Source organism: Vombatus ursinus, unplaced genomic scaffold, assembly GCF_900497805.2.
Source record: "Vombatus ursinus unplaced genomic scaffold, bare-nosed wombat genome assembly UNPS02014816.1, whole genome shotgun sequence".
In the NCBI taxonomy this organism is placed as follows: domain Eukaryota; kingdom Metazoa; phylum Chordata; class Mammalia; order Diprotodontia; family Vombatidae; genus Vombatus; species Vombatus ursinus.
The window spans coordinates 18,815,737-18,833,106 of record NW_020954594.1 but is presented as its reverse complement, the minus strand read 5'-3'; the positions used below and the strand labels follow the sequence as shown (position 1 = coordinate 18,833,106).

At 34.3% G+C, this 17,370-nt stretch overlaps 1 protein-coding gene across 1 annotated transcript in view; it reads right to left on the bottom strand.

Annotated features, from left to right (window-relative positions):
- The window catches only part of LRP1B (LDL receptor related protein 1B), a 2,189,733-nt gene that overhangs the window by 1,489 nt on the left and 2,170,874 nt on the right, over positions 1-17,370 (bottom strand). Inside the window, exons 88-91 of the mRNA XM_027835590.1 lie at positions 13,927-14,003; positions 5,734-5,824; positions 4,177-4,321; positions 1,009-1,107 (exon numbers count right to left, since the gene is read on the bottom strand). Coding sequence (XP_027691391.1) covers positions 1,009-1,107; positions 4,177-4,321; positions 5,734-5,824; positions 13,927-14,003 — 412 coding nt within the window. The remainder of the gene's footprint in view (positions 1-1,008; positions 1,108-4,176; positions 4,322-5,733; positions 5,825-13,926; positions 14,004-17,370) is intronic.

The window sequence follows — 17,370 nt, the reverse complement described above, 5'->3', positions numbered from 1 at the left end:
CTTTATAGAGTTAATTTTTCAGCATTTAGGGTTTTAGCACCCAGAGTTGGAAAGATCTGAGTTCAAATCCAGCCTCAGATGCTTGTTAGCTTTGGGACTCTGGCCAAGTCACTCATCTTCTTTCTGACTTAGTTTTCTCACCTGTAAAATGAGGATAATAATAGAACCTACCTTCCAGGGTTGTTGTGATGATCAAATGAGTTAATAATTATAAAGCACTTAGCACAGTGCCTAGTACATAATAAGTGCTTTTTAAGTGTTAGTTTTTATTATTATTATTTTCAACAGTCATTTATTAAGCACCTGCTAGATATCAGATACTTTGCTAGGTTATGGAAACAGAGACTTCAAAATGAACATAGATACATTAATCTTTCATACTGAAGTAATACATTTTGGTAGTATATATACAATTATTTTACTTAAGAAAAAAGAAGCAATAATAACAATACTTTATACTTTATAATCAAGCTTAGTCCATGCAATCTTAGTTACAATAAGGCCACTGCAACCACCTGATGCAAATGAGGCAAGAAATAGTGACATCACAAAATATGAAAATGAACAACAGATTATTCTCTTCTAAAGCATGCAGCATGCTTCTATGGAGTTTGGTTACTTGAACTTAATCTATCTTAATAATATATAAATGACTACTGAAGATTAAACATTTTAATTTTTTCATCTTAAATTTCTGCCCAGAAATTCTAAATTTCTAAGAAATAAAATATCATTTTGCTTCAATATGATATAGATGTAAATGCCCATTATAGCATTTTCTTATTGCTGCAGAAGTTTTATTTTTCTTTAATGAGCTGTGGAAAATCTTAAAATCTCAGGTAACATGAAAAACAACTAATCCTAAGCAATTAAAATGTGTTTTTGGAATAACTTTTCTATTAAAAGCTCAATAAAGAGCTATGCCTCTACAAAGTCAAACACCCAGTCTTGGCTTATGAGGAGCCCTGTGATGGAATGGACATGGAAAGATGAATTTTCTTCTCTCACCCCTGTGGTTAGTGGTCCTTTCAAATCAGAGTTTAGGTAGATGGGTGGCGCTGTGTGGGGAAGCTTGAAAGCACTGGGTCCTCCCCCTATATATCTGGCCTGTATATAAATAAAGAATTTTAGTTTTTGGTCTATAAAACATTGCATCTTCCCTCCCATCACATTCATAAACTCATTTTTTTTTCAGTCACAAGAGTAACATTTTTGTCCTTAGACCATTATTTAATATGAAATACTGTACATGTTGCCTTTGTCAAGGGAAGCTCTTACTGTCATATTCACCTGCTGCTTCAGATATAGACATGCCTACTCTCTCCAACCTACCTTTGGAGATTCTGAGCTGTAAGGGATATCCTTTCCATTTCATTTTATCCCCCCAGGAGATAGTATGCCTACTTACAGATCAGTGAATAATGTGCTTGCATCTCCCAATTAAAGCCTCTTCACTTTGAGAAGTCCTGCTAGTAGAACCATTCTGGATAATTGGCCATTTTATTAATCCTTACTGCTTCTACTCAAACCAAAATTGATCATCACCTCTGTGAGAAGCACTCATCTTATTTTTCAAGAAAAAGAAGTGATAGAACAGATTAATTAGAACTAGTCCTAAGAGCTAGAGTAGCCCTTGAACTTGATACCATAGGTTAAAATGAACCAAGCTCAAAGGTTTGGTTAGTCCAGCTTGATACCCACATCCCACATTTGATCTGTGACATGAAAGAAAGAAATGGGAACATGCAGTGGGTGTGGTGACAGGGAAGAGTGGCTCTGTGTCAAAATGGTGTGTGTGTGTGTGTGTGTGTGTGTGTGTAAGAGAGAAATTGGAAGAAACTAAATTCTCCCTCTTTATATCTAGAATTTCTATGAACTCAACGTTGAGTTTATTTTATTGACCATATTAATCACTTTAATTATGTTTAATAAAAGACTTGCACATGATAAGCTATCTAGTTCATTTCATTGACTGGGCTAGAAATACACAGAGAAATGAAGTTTCTTCAGGGTGCAACCTCCTTCTTTGCACAGAAAACATATAAAAGAACTATAAGGAAGATTATTAGCCTGGGAGCTAGAAGACCTGGCTTGCCATAGCCTTGGGCTTAAAGTCATTGCCTCTCTGGTCTTCAGTTATCTCAAGGGGTCCCGACTGAATGATAGTTACAATCCCTTGTCTTGTTTCTGAGAACTGTAGTCTGGGTAATAATCCAGGGTTCAAATCATCACTTTCCAAGTCATAACCTGATAACTTGGGGAGCTTCAATATCATTTTATGAACTACCATTATGAATAGGTCCAAAGGGCAATCAAGGGCAGCTCTATGTTACTAAAATAAATGAGAAGTTGACAGAAGAGATATTATTACACAGGATTCTCACAAACTTTGAGATTTCAGTCCTATAGAGCTATTTTTACTGAAATGCCTAATAACTGGCTCAATTTAATCAATGCGGGACTAAAATTATAGGAAAAATTAAAACGTTTTCTCTCATTGAAATAGTCTAAATTAAATTTTTCAAACAATAATATATTGTGATTGTAAATACTGTATTATTTTAACCCCCAAGTATACTAGAAAGACTTCAGAAAGTATGGTCTCAGATGTCTCTGCACTTCTCAGATAAACTATGTAATGAAAACATTCAGATTACCTGTCTTCTGCCAATTCCAAGTGTCAAGAATATTAAAAATTAAGGTTACTTATGTTTGTACCTTGAACACATTTAAAATGTAGTTGTTAGTTACTGAATTAATAATTACTGATGCTGATTTTCAATTGGATGTTGTTCATTCCAATAACAAGGCATTCTACACTAAGATAATGTCTTAGAGATATTCCATTCCAAGGCAAGTTCAATTCAATTTGTGGACACAGAACCAGTTGCCACTTGGTCAATTCATTTAATTAGGAATGTTAATTTTATCACCTGGATAAAGGAAGATTGGCCATATGTCATCTGAGGATCACAGCATGGAAGGGTAATGCAATGTATACTGTATACCACACAAACAAAGGTTCTTTGGCTTAGAACAGTGCCTAGAACATAGTATTTGCTCAAATAATAGTTGTTGAATGAATATTTGACCCAAAACCAAGTTTTTATTAACTATGGGAAAAAATGAAATCAGTTCATGGCAATTAAAAGAGTAAAAATTGAACACCTTTACTTAAAATATTAAGAGAATTCAGTTGGATTTTTTTTGCCTTGGTTTTCTGGTTAACCACTTGACTTGTCTACTTCCCTTTCCTAATGCAGAAGTGACCATAAAGCAAGGTAAACCAGCAGTGATCTAATGAATGGATCTAATGAATTTCAGAAAATAAAATATAGAATTTATTGGTCTGTAAGTTAAGAATATTTCTCAAGGCATAATAAGGAAAGGATGTTTAACAGAGAAAGTTATCTGCTAATAAGTATTATTTTCGTAGAGGCAGTGTGGCATTGCGAATAGGCAAATTTCTTTAGAGCAAAGAAGAACTAGATTAAAAAGGCACTTCTGAAATAGTGACCGTATGATCCTGGACAAGTCACATAACCTCTCACTCTAACACTCTAAGAGTGTCTCTAACACTCTAAGTTACAGAAAAGGTGAGCATTTTCTGCCAGGGGGTTCCCTCTATTAGTGAAATCATAGTTCCAGTCTCTATCCCCTATATAAATAACAGAGAACATATAATCATTAGCACTTTAATTCCAAATACCATAAGGAAAAAGAAAAAAATGCTTTGTTTTTTGCCAGAGCAGCACTTTTTATAGATTATTTTGCTATCCACATTTAACTTTATCCCTGATATTTATCCCAATAGAATGAGGTTTGACTTGTTGGAATCTATACAATGTGATTTTGTTTCAATGTACATTTAAGTATACTATACTTAGAAAATGGGTATTGTTTTACATGAAAACTTTGTATACTTAAAAATTGAGTGAATTTATAGCACATATATTTCTGCCAAAAGTTTATTCTTTTCAAACGTAATTTATAATTTTAGCTAGTGAATTCCTGAAAATTTTTCTTTGGAAGAAAATATAGCACTCAAGAATTCTTAACAATATTTAATATCTTCAATTGAAAATTGTGTTTAATTTCAGAAATGTAGAAATAGTTATGGCCCTAAGAATATGAACCGTTTTTCTTTTTTTTTTTATCCTCTAAAGAAAATGTTACCTTTGCTGGATCTACTATGAAATCTGGATCTAAAAGACTTCCATCATTATGGTCATGGTCCACCTCATACATATTATACGATGGATTGCCAATCTCCACATTAATTCCTCCATTGATAATAGGCTGTCTTCTAATTGTTTTTGTCCTATAATAACAGGAACAACAAAAGTGGGTATACTTTGAAAATATTACAAGCAGGATATACAGAAACATTTTAAGCATTTAATGAGTTCGTTTTTGCATCTAATAATTTAATCTAGTCTCAAAAAATTTTGAAACAACATAGAAATACGTCTAGTAAATGACAAATTATTGGTTATAAAAGGAAAAAAATATTAAATTCCAATAAAACATGAAAGATATTCTTAATTTTTCTAAGTTAGTTACTGAAAAGACGTCCATATTTAGAATTATCTTTCTCCAAGAGGGCTACAAAAATAGACTATCTACTTCATTATTACTACCAAACAGTAGTGAAGGGAAATTAAAACAGAATGATATTATTCCTCAAATCATATATACAAATTCCCATTTTTTTTTTAATAACAGCTCTACAGGCACTATTCTGACTAAGATTTCTTCTTGCTTCAGGCCAACTTTGTTGTGGTAAGCCATTATAACTCTAGTTATTCTCAAAAATTTTTTTGGTTTATATAGTTCTTTGCTCATATACTCTGTACATGTATAAATGCATTCACATATTTCTATGTATATGTGTGTATGCCTGCATATATGCATGTATATTTAACATGTATATGTAATATCTTAAAAGTTGTAAGCTATTTAAGCTTAAAACTCCACTAAAACTTTTGGGAGATTCTGTGTAATGCCTGGGCACTCAACATCTAACCAAAAGGTCAAATACAACTGAACTTACCCCGAGGTAAAGCCTATATGAGATTCTTAGCAAAATACACTTAGACAACTAGTTAATTTTCTACTAAACATGAACTAGTGGCCAGTTTAGCCTAACCATCTGAAGACCACTAAATTTCTATAATTGACTGCTGCCAGGTGCCATGCTAACAGTTTTAAGTCAATGAGTCATTGTAAATTAACCTGACTACAATCAATCATTCAAACAAATCAATGCAGTCCACAAGTATCAACATTTATGATTACGTGGTTCACTACTGAAAAATATACTGTCCTTGATATTGCAAGACTCTGGGTTGGTCATTTATGGACCATCCTTTGGTGATCAAGGACCAAAAGGAAGATTCTACAGAGCACATTGATTGACAACTTATCGGGCTAATCTAGCCAGACTGCCTCCATTCTAGTAAGGGGGCAAAGAATAGGGACTGGTCAAATTATTGTCATGTCCAGTTGTTCTGAGCTGGTGTTAAAACCGAGAATGAAAAGCAAAGGATACATAAAATGGTAGGGATGGAAAGAGTTTGCTTATATGAACTAAATCACCTCATTCTGATTATCAAGGGAAAACAGAAAGCAGACCTATTTTATATATGTATATAAATATACATACACATACACATGTTCATACATGTTTTCAATTCACCTTTTGTTTTTTAGTCATAGAACAATACACCTTACCTTCTTTTTCTCTTACAAAGCACTAAACCAATTACTAAAGTAGCAATTAGTGTCACCAAGAGGACAAGAGGAACAATGATTGCAATACTTCCTGCAAAAGATTAAAAAACAAAACAAAACATATATCTATGTAAAAATAAATTCAAAGGTTTTGTAGAGAGAGATCTAAAATATAATCTAAGGCTGATACAAACAAATTACAATAAAAAAATTTAAAAACAAACACACTGAGGACTGCGATTTCACTGCTGTATGAAGGGGAAACCACCACCAGTCCCCCAGATGTTCAGGATACATCTATGTTACTATGAGATAAATCAAACCCCTTCTATTCTTGAACAGTTTTCTAAACTGTTCTTTGTTTCACATGCTGGAATTCTGAAGGTATGTAGCAGACTTCTGAAGGTTAGAAATAATGCCCCTTAGAAACTATCTCCCCCCGAATGATTCCTTCCATCTTTACTCAGCCAACACTTCAATTTATTTCCTCACACTAGTGCCTAGTATGACACATTGTTCCTTCAACAAAAGCTGTTGAATGTCTCTGCCTCTGCATATTGCTACAAATATGCATATTATTTCATGCTTGCTATCACAAAAAAGGCTGGGGGCTTTAAATGTATTAAACAAATGGGGGTCAGAGCTAATGATTTTCCCTATTTATAGTTTTCCTGAGTCTCTGCCCTTAGCTCTTGTGATACTTGTGGAGTTTCAATTCATTAACCAAGTGCATACTGAAAAAAGCAATGCTGAAGGTTACATTTTCAAAAGTGTTCAGGGACTGCTTCTCAAAATATCATAAAGAAGTAAAGAATTCAAATGAATGGAAAAGATCATGAATGGTTCTTTTACCACCATCACCCCTTCTCCCCAGGTAAAAAGAAAGGAAGGAAGAAAGGAAGGAAAGAAGGAAGGAAAGAAGGCAGGCAAAGAACACTGCCTCTTGAGTCCAAGAATCCTAATTCTGGGATCATAGGCCTTGGCTTCAATTCCCTTTTATGACACTTAATATGTGACCTTGGCTTTAACACTTCTGGGCCTCAGTTTCCTCATTTATAAAATGAAACAGTTGGGCTAGTAGATAGAGAAATTCCTTCTGTCTCTAGATCTATGATCACTATTACAAGCCCATCTGCCTACAGTATCATCTGCATAAAATCTTCATGAAAGTATTGTGTGCAAACTTCAAGGGGTCTTTTTAATGACAACATAAAAAGTTTTAAAGAACATAAGATCTTACTGTTTGTTGATTTTCAGATGGTATTTAACTCATTAGAACAAAATGTACCACTGAAGCAGCTTCTCAGATAAGGATTTATGTAAATGTCAAAATTACAAAAGACTCTAAGACAGCTATAACTGCAGAGATTACTCTTTTTTCACCAAGACATTGATTATTGATATCAACTAAGGTATTAAATAGGAAGATCTTTCTCTCTTTCTCTTTCTCTCTCTCTACCTCCCTTCCTCCCTCCATCCATCTATCTATCTATCTATCTATCTATCTATCTATCTATCTATCTATCTATCTATCTATCTATCTATCTTTCTATCTATCTATCTGTCTGTCTGTCTGTCTTTCTATCTTTCCATCTATCTATCTAGGGTGGCTACCACAACTGACATTTTATTAGTTGTATTGAATCTAGGATATTATAGAGCCTCCTCGGTAAAATCCATAGTAAATCTAAAGATATTATTCTAACCATCTACACTAGAAAATAGTAAATGTCTAAATTTATGACCTGCAGCTAAATGGGTAGTGTGTTGAATAAGCAGTCTGGGTAGACTTGCAGTCCGAAGACTTAAGTATGGATTCTAGCTTTGCTATTTATTACCTAACACTGTCAGTCAGTTAATCTCTATGGGATTTAGTTTCCTCAATTGTAAAATGAAGGAGGTGAAACTAGATAATCCTTGCAATCTCTTCCAGCTCTAAATCTATGATGCAATGAGACTGATATGTGTATCTTGAACAAGAGCTAAAGATGGAAGAAGAATTGGAGGCATGAATGAGGAAGATGGCATTTGTATCCATTGCTTTTGAGAACTTGTCCAGGGTTGTTCAGTGACCCCCTTAGATATAAGGTCGTCTGTATACAAAGGAATAATATTCTATGACCCCTCTCCCCAAAAAAGTAGCAGCAGCAAAAACAATAACACAATATCCATCTAATTTAATTTCCCCTCAAAATATTGTATTATAAGAAATATCATGTTTTCTTTGCCCAGTTCCTTAAATGATAAAACTTACATATCTGATTTTAATCACATTACAGAAAAGAAAAGAACTTGCTAAGTTGTATAATATGCTAATGGATTATTTTTGAGAAAGTTAAATTTTTAGGAAATTGCAATGTATTAGTAACTAATGATGGGACAGAATTTGGCAGGTAGCATAGTAATTGACATTTGGTCACAGATTTTAAATACCAATGAACAGCTTGGTTACTTCATAAACCATGACTTTAGTTGATTGATTGTGAAACTTATAAATATCCTTACTTTATTACTTTTTCCACTAAAAATGTGATTTGAGGAATGTCTAACAATACCAGTTATGAATAATATATATATTTTTTCCTTTAGACACTAATATAAAGTATTGAGGAAACTGCTTAGGATTCAACTACATTGTGTAGTATCTATCATTCTTATTTGTTGAGAAGCTGTTAATTATTTGTGCTAGAAAACAAAGGGCTCCCCACCCCCCTCAGGTTTAATATCATATTTTAAAACACAATGTTTAAGAATCAAGAATGTCCAATGGTGACCTAACTGGTCAAGGTAACTTCAATGATGTTTAGTGTAGTAGAGAAAAACAATGTCTTTTATATAGTCTTTTTCTATGATCATTTGCAATAGGAAAAGAAACAGAAGCATCCATAAATATTGTAGAAATCAAAGGGCAGGTATTTACTGGAACAGAAATGAAACTGCTTTAAATTATAAACATTACATTCTAAATTACAGTGACAGTGAAAGATTTTTAATAGTCAACCTGTTTTTCTTACCTGCCCATCATAGGCTAGACAGTCATAAACTTGCAGGGTCAAATGATTCTGTCAGTTTAGGGGCAATATCTTTCCTCAATAGGGGAGGAAAATGAACTTTTCTCTTTCGAAGGTGCACGGGTGTGTTCAGTACAACCCGCAGCATTGAAAGCAAAGAACTAGGTTGACTAACAGTACAAGGTAAGCTCCCTGAAATCAGACTGACTTTCGTTTTTGTCTTTGTATCTGTAGCACCTCACACAATGACATACATAAAAAAGTACTTAATAAGTGTTTGTTGAACCAAATTGAATCTGCATCTTCCTTCAAAATAGAGTATGCAAATGATCATAAAAGTAGCTTCTTTGCAGCTGAAACTTAAAGGATTATTGTTAATATAAATGAATATAGAATTTAAGGCTGGAAAAGATCTTAGAAAGCATATAAATACAATTCCTTGGTTTACAGATAAATAACCAAGGATTAGAAGGAACTGCTCAGAATCACATGGGTAGTAAATAGGAAAAGAAAGACTTGAATTTAGGACCTCTGAAAAATCCAGATTCTTTTGTTACTATACCACAGTTGTCCCCAAATAGCTTGCAATAAATACTGTGATTAACAATACATTGAATCACATTTTATGTAGGGTTAGGTTTTAAAGTCAGAACATAGGTTGAAAATTTCATATAGTCAAAAATCACTTGAAAATTCATTAAATTCCTCATAAAGCATAGTGTAGCAATAACAGTTGAAGCTGGAAAGGGGCTAGTGTTTCATTAAAAGAAAGCAGTATGTATCAGAGAACACCTGGATCAGAGATGGTTGTTATGGAAACAATTGAATAGAAATGGTATTTTTCACTATGCCCGGATAAGCTATCGATTAGGAGAGTTAAAACAAACACCTCTAAAAACCTATGTGGAAGGGAAGCTTATAACTGTGGGAAATACTTTTGAATTCACACCCAAGTGTGATTCTATTCTGAGGGTGATCACACCACAAAACTGTTTCTTCTTCCAGTTTTATTATAAAGCAAAATAGGATACAAGAAAGTCCAACAGGACTTTAGAGCAGGCACCTCTCTGGCTAACCTGGATACCTAGAAAGGACAATTGAGGCTGTTCTCCTGAATTTTATCAAGTGTAAGCAGAATAAATAAAATGTCTTCTTGTAGGTGTGATGAAGATGAAATTCTGGAATCATATTAAAAGTTCCAAGATACTCAAACTAATTGAGGAATTGAGGATGACTGAGGAAATAGTGGATTTACCTTTCCCATCTCATCCTCACATCAGCGAATATCTTCATTAAGCGGAATGGCCAGAAGTACTTAAATGGTAATTTCTCTATCTCTTTTTACCTAGTGCATATAGTTGAATGTGTTTGTAACCCCAGTCCCAAAGCCCATTGATGTAAGACTTTTTCCTTATTAGAGATCAATGTCTTGAACCTGCAAGAGGGATGGAAGTGGAGGTGTCAGGAGAGGGAAAGAGAACAGGTCTCTAAGTTTCCTCAGGTTCTCTCTTTGGGGTTTCTGGTTTCCAGCATCAAGAGAGTAAAGATGTGGGATTCCAACCTTTCTTAAGGGGGCATGAAGCAAGAAAGACTGAGAAAAAACCAATATGAGTGGAGCTGGCAGTCTCTTTCATGTCTTTATCTTTGCTTTGCTACCCTAGAGATTTGGGGGAATTTTCCCCTTGGGTGAGATTTGGTGCTCTTTCTTGAGTGAACTGATATACCTTACTCCCAATGGGAGAGCTCCTTCACTCTGTATTGTCTGGTCTATATTCTCTTATGTATACTTTCTCTGACTTTTGTTTTGCTATGGTTTTGGATAAATGGGTTTCTTTACTATTTGCTATGCAAGTTATTTGTGGAACTGTTATTTGGTGGAAAGGGAATTAAGCCTTGGATATAAAGCTGGGAGTCCTCCTTTCCCTATTAATGAATACTGACCAATAATTTACCTTGAAACTGAAAATGATATCCCTTAGACTAATGATATTTAAGGGAGGAGATGGAAATAAATCTAATTTGGATAACTTCATTCTGAGAACGACCAGCTGTTTTAGGAGAGACTTGGAGACCTTGGAGAAGAGTGGGGGGAAGAGATGCTCAAGATATATCTATTCCTGCCTCCCTTCAAACCACACGTTTAGGCAGTCTCTTTTTGTGTGTTAAATGTATAATGAAACTCTTTTTGTAGTTGTTCAAAGAAGGATGTTAGTGAAAGTTGGAGTTATCTAGGGAAGGCTTTGTGGAATAACGAGGCCTAGGCCTGGGTATTTAAGATTTAAAAAAGTAGAAGGTAAAAGAGGGGAAGGGAGAACTTCAGGCAGGAAGAAAATAGAGGCCAAGATGGTGCAATGGGAATTAGCAAAGTGTGATTGATGGGGAGATGATAGGACTGAATAGAAGGTGAATATCAGAAGAAGTGTGGCTTAGTGGATACAGAACTGGACCTGGAAGCCTGCGGCCCTGGGCAAATTCTATACCAGATGCCTAATAGTTTCATGACCCTTGGCATGTCACATCCTTTCTGTACCTCAGTGTCCTCACATTTAAAGTAAAGGGTACGGGTTAGATGCAATGGCTTCTAAAGTCACTTCTAGTTCTAGATCAGTGATCCTGTTAATTAGGCTGGAGAGAAAGATAGGGTGTGGTCCATCTGTGGAAGGCATTGAAAGGCAGGAAGAGAAGTTCATTTTAGTTACTGAAAAGATTTTTTTTAATCACCTTAAGATTTTCCCATCACAATATTACCCACATTTTCCCATCAGTTCATCATCCCCCAAACTACCCACTATGCTTCCCCCTCCCTTGGATTTCCTCACATGAGTATGTCTTCTCAATGTACAATGCTTCATTACTCTCCCTTTTATCAATCCATTTTAATTTTGAATTTATTTATTTATTTGATTTTTGTCCTCACCTCATCCCCTCCCCTTCTCCCCAGAATGTAATCTTCTTAAAAGCAAGGATCATATTATAGGGAATTAATAACTGTTTGTTAAATTTCATTGAATTGAACTTTAGAAGCCCTATCTATATGAAAACATAACTTGAAGGAAAACAGAAATGAAAATAACTTAGGCCAGAATTATGCCATGCAAATAGGAAGTCATTTCTGACTATTATTAGAGTGGTACCTCTCCTGGGCAACACTTCCAATTACCCTTAGATGGAGTCATCAGTAATTAGAGCTAGAGGGACCTCAGACATTAAGGCCATCCTCCCGTCATTTTACATTTGCCAATATATTTATGTTTATTTACACATATGGCTGGTAATATATGCATAAATACACATATACATATGCCTTTCTATATAATATACTATGCATATATGGTTTTGCAGTGTATTTCTTCAATAGTTTTAAGAAAATAAAGTCTTTGACTGTTTGCCACTCTCTCATTTCCATTTCTGGGATTCTTTCCTACCTTCTTATCACTCTTTTCCCCAGTCTCCTCTAGGATCATGCTCTCCTAAACAATTCATTACTTACCTAATACTTCTAATTGCTTTTATTTTAGAGCAAATGATTTCAGCTAAATGTTAGGAGAACAATCTGATTTATAAGTCAAGTAGGACATTAATTTTAGGTACTTATTTGTACTTAAATGTGAATGCATGATAGGTCCTTAATAGTCCCAGAGGCAGGTTTGTCTTTTTTTTTTTAAAGGATGCTTGCTAACTATCTCCCCATCCCAAACCCATTGCAAATTCTCTAAATGGTAACCCTTCCTGCAATTTTTCAATTTGTGAACATTATGTGGGGTGGAGAGGAGAGGGAAAATCACAAAAGAATTTTGAAGAAGTAATAAGACCATATAGACAAATTGACCATACCTCAGATTCTCTAACCAAGATTAGCATCCTCCTAAGCTGTTCCTATTTTTCACTTTCTTCCCTTTTTCCAGTTCTGTACTCAAAAGTTTTTTTCTCCAAATACCAAGCATTTTTGCCAGTAATTCTCATGGTATCAAAACTGGGGTCCTAGGGACTGGGGCAGGATGTGTTTGGCTGTTTACAAGTATCAATCGATTAGTGTGTATATGTGTATATATATGCGTATATGTGTATAAATGTGTGTATATGTGTATATATATATATGTATGTATATGTGTATATACATACATACATATGTGTATACATATGTATGTATGTATACACATATGTGTGGTGTTCAATTTTTTTCAGTCATGTCCAATTTTTTGTGACCTCATTTAGGGTTTTCTTGGCAGAGACATTGGAGTGGTTTGCATTTCCTTCTATATTATATTATTTATAGCTTTAATAGCTTAAAGGTATTACTAGCATGAAATGTGTTTACATATACATATTTGTAGATGTAAAATCTGTCACTTCTGAATATTTTAATGAGAATTTATTAATGTTTGCTTACTTAACTGACTTTACAGACTCTCCCAGGTTTTCATTTCATATTCCAAATTGCTGACAAGATGCATGAATTGGAAAACTTTATTTCAGGATACTTTATTTTGAAAACTTCTATGAAACATTTTAAGTTGACAAAGAGAAAAAATTACTACATAGTTAAATTTCTGTTTTAGGTGGTGTCTGACAGACAATAAAGCTTGTCCTAGGACTAAAGAGTCACAAAAATGCTCTTACAAGGTTGAACATATTTTAATTGCTCTTCAAAATTGACACCTTAAAAATGATTAAACTACAAATCAACTGTGGGCTTTATGAACAAATGGATGTTAATTTTCTTCTTTTGGGGATTAATCAAATGAGAAGGCATTCTCCACAACATTTCAAGATGTATGTTTGGAATGGGGGAGGAGGCAAAACAGTTTGCTTTAATTATAAAATATGACTTTCTTCCCTCCCCCAGTGACCTTTTCACAACATGTCATGATATTCACAGCATTTGTAACCTAACATACATTTCCCAAGAAAAGCTTATGCTGGGCTTGCAAAAGTCAGCACTTTGCCACCTGCCATAGCTCAAAGTGAAATATAACTGCTTAAAGGGACATTCTCATGATGAATCAAATCATGAAGGAGAGCTAAGTATGCTGCATTTCAAAAACACCTGGCCTGCAGTAGACTCCTTCAAATGCCCCAGAAATGACTGCTCCCTCCGTCTCATCTTCTTCAATAAAGGCATCAAAAAAATCTGGTTTGTATGATTTACAAGCCATTGAGAGCATTAATCTTAAACACTTACTTGTACTGATGTGATCAGACTTGCTGCTCTTTGGAGCTGGCCTTTCACACTGGGTGCCTGACCAGTTGGCAGAACATCTGAAAGGATCCAATGAAGAAAGTAAAATTAGTGGAGTCCGACATCGAACTCAGAAAGCCCCAATTGAAAAGATAACCATCTGACAAACTTAGTCCTAAGCTTTACAAGGAGACATCCTCTGAAGTTTCCTATATATTGTCAGCATGCTGAGAAGTTTCTTGAATTGAATGCCTTGGTTTAAACACTTAAAAAACACACACACACATATACACCATGATTTATAATCATAACTTTGTTATAAATTATTTTAAGATTTCAAGTTATAACAAGACAAATGCTGAAATTTGACAATAGAAACAAATGTATAAAGTAAAACTGACTTGAGTATTATGGGTACACTCGATATGGTAAAATTTAACATTTCACTTTACGAGTTATAACTCCTAATGTGATTCCATGACTTTTTTCCCACTAGGGAAGAGGGCAATAATGCCTTATAAAGACTAAGACATACTTAGCAAAGTACAACTTTGTACTTTTTGCAGACTTTCAGACAGGGGAAGGAGGTCATGGTGCTCTCCTATCACTAAAATCTCTGCTACTGGTTCAGCATCAGAAAAATATGTCTAGCTAATTTGGTGTAATTTTGGACATTCTACTTGTGAACTTAGCAATAGTTCTAGAAATGAATGAAATTAGCAGTGATAACAGATCAAAAGTGATTTTTTTAAAACACAGCAACTGAAGAATTCACTGTCAGCATTGAAATCAAAAGGAGTGTTGAAATAGGATCTTTCTCATTATGAATAATGCCTATTGATGAACACAAGATTCATGTGGATATATGTCAGAGGGAAACTACTGTCTTTACCAGAGATATAATTCAATTGGCTTCATCTTGTACCAAGGGTACCATCAAACTGTCTCCATATCAAGATCTGGCTCTATGCTCATAGTTTTGAAAGTGAAAGCACAGTTCTAAGAACCATTCCAACTACCACATTCAAGGTCAATCAGAATAATTACCACTTCCAGTTCTCTGCCTATTTGTCCTAGTATGAATGAACTGTAGTGACTGGGTCAGCCAAAAGTTAGCTGTAACTCTTTTTTAATCCATCTTTCCACCATTCCATAGGTACACAGGGTGAATATAAATCATGTGCAATTTACATGACAGTGAGAGTTTATACTGGTATAATTTTCCCCAAAACATGGTCATATTTTATAAAATAATTGATAGCGACAAATTAAGAAAAAAGATTCATTTTTCACAAGAAAAACCATTTCAACATAGCTGACAATAATAGGGTTGATTTACAGAATAGGGTTATTTTATTAATAATGATAACTATAAAACTATGGGTATGGAGTATGATTTAAATGGAAATTAATATTATTATTCACACCAGGAGTTCAAACAAGGATCATGCATTATCCCATTCCTTAAATCAACCTGTCCCTTTCCTCCATCTTATGTGGAATTCCCACATAGCAAAATTCATTCAATGCATTATAGATAATTCAGTTTAAGAAAAAAAAAACATGTAGTAAAGCCAGTTGCCTATAGCTATCTATATTCACAAAGTGCCATGGTGAAATTGGTAAATTTCAGAGCCTTTGATTAAAATCACCTCATAGGAATGTAAAAAAAATGTAAAATCTATAATTCCCTCAATAGTATGTTTTTAAAAGTAAATGATATGAGGAAATTTCTTCAATTCTCCACTTTTGATTGCTTGTATAGACATAGGTTATAGACAAATTATGCCAGAAAGTTGAGGCTATTATAATGAATGTAGGAAAATATGCCTTTGTATTGAACCATTTAGGGAATCTCTCTTTCTCTCCCTCTCATTTCCTCCTTCCCTCCCTCTCTCATTTTTTACTTGACTTTCTGGTGTATCTTGCATTATTTGTCTATTTTAAATTAGTTTTGTAAAGATTTCATTACATGCAGCAAAATCCAAATTGGAGTGTACCTCATAAAAAGCAAATGGATTTAGGCACATATCACCCCACAGATGAGAAACTTCTATGCTCATTACTATGTGACCCTTGTATGACAGATATGAAGCGGAATTGTTCAGTAATTGGAAGATTAAAGGTTAACTTGAACAGCTTATGCTGTGACATGGCCCATCATTCTGAAGTACATTGGAAGGGTTTTTAAAATATGTCTATACAGCTGAAGATAAGCGGAAAGAAGTTTTCTCTAAGAGGGCATTGTCTGTGTGATACTTATTTCAACCTGTGGACTGATTTTTAAGAGTATACAGTTGGCATTTGTAAGTATCTTGGTTAAGTTTCTAGTAACTAAGAGACCAATATACTAGTAGATATGATACTCTTCCACTCAAACATTTTTAAATGGAGGGAACATATCCAAAGTTCTCCATAGGGAATATTTTAATTATTAAAGACTGGAAACAACTCTTAGAGATTGCACTGGACATGTAATTAACGTTATCACATACATGCACATATATGATATACACACATATACACACATACATATACACACATGTATGAAAATAACATGTGTGTACAAGTATGTGTATAATTATATATATGTTTGTATTTTAATTAACTGATGATCTCCTTGCAATTTTTTACATTCTTCATATAACCTGATGTTTATGATTCTAAGATCAAATAAGGTGTTCCTCTGTTTTGTATATATTTTATTAAAAATAATCCCTTCTGGGATATTAAATCAAATGGAAATCATTATTCTTATTTCCTACTTTACAGAATTACTACTCATAGAATTTGCTGCTCCACAAGTTCTTCTGATGTCAGATTTAAGACTGAATCTTTCTACCACCTTTATGGAAATTCATAAATCTTCATAGTCTTTATAGACTACAAAGATAAAAATCATTAATGACAGACTATCTTATTATGGGGAGATTTGTACATTCCTCCAAAGGTTTCTATTTAGTGCACTGATAAATGCTTTTTTCAATCCATAACTACATCGTTCGTAGCTATCCCTTTAACCAAATTCCTCCTGGCCATTTTCCACTCGCATTGTTGCATTTAATCATCTGATTTGTTGTTGTTGTTTGTTTCTTTCCAATATCCTTGCAGTCAGTTCTTCATGGCATAATAAAAAGTCATGTTCCCTACCTTTTCAAACCTTTCCTTCCTTCTTTCCTTCTCCCTCCCTCCCTCCTCCTTCTCTTTCTTCCTTTCTTTTCTTCCTATCTTGTCTCTGACTTTCTGTCTCTGTCTTTTTTTCTGTAACTCTGAAAAAAGTTTTATTGATGATTTTCATTTCTTTTCTGGAGTAGCTAAGTGGTGCAATAGACAGAGTATCAGGCCTGTACTCAGGAAGACTCATTTTCCTGGATTCAAATTTGGCCTCAGATACTTACTAGCTGTGTCACCCTGTACAAGTCAGTTAACCTTATTTGCCTCAGTTTC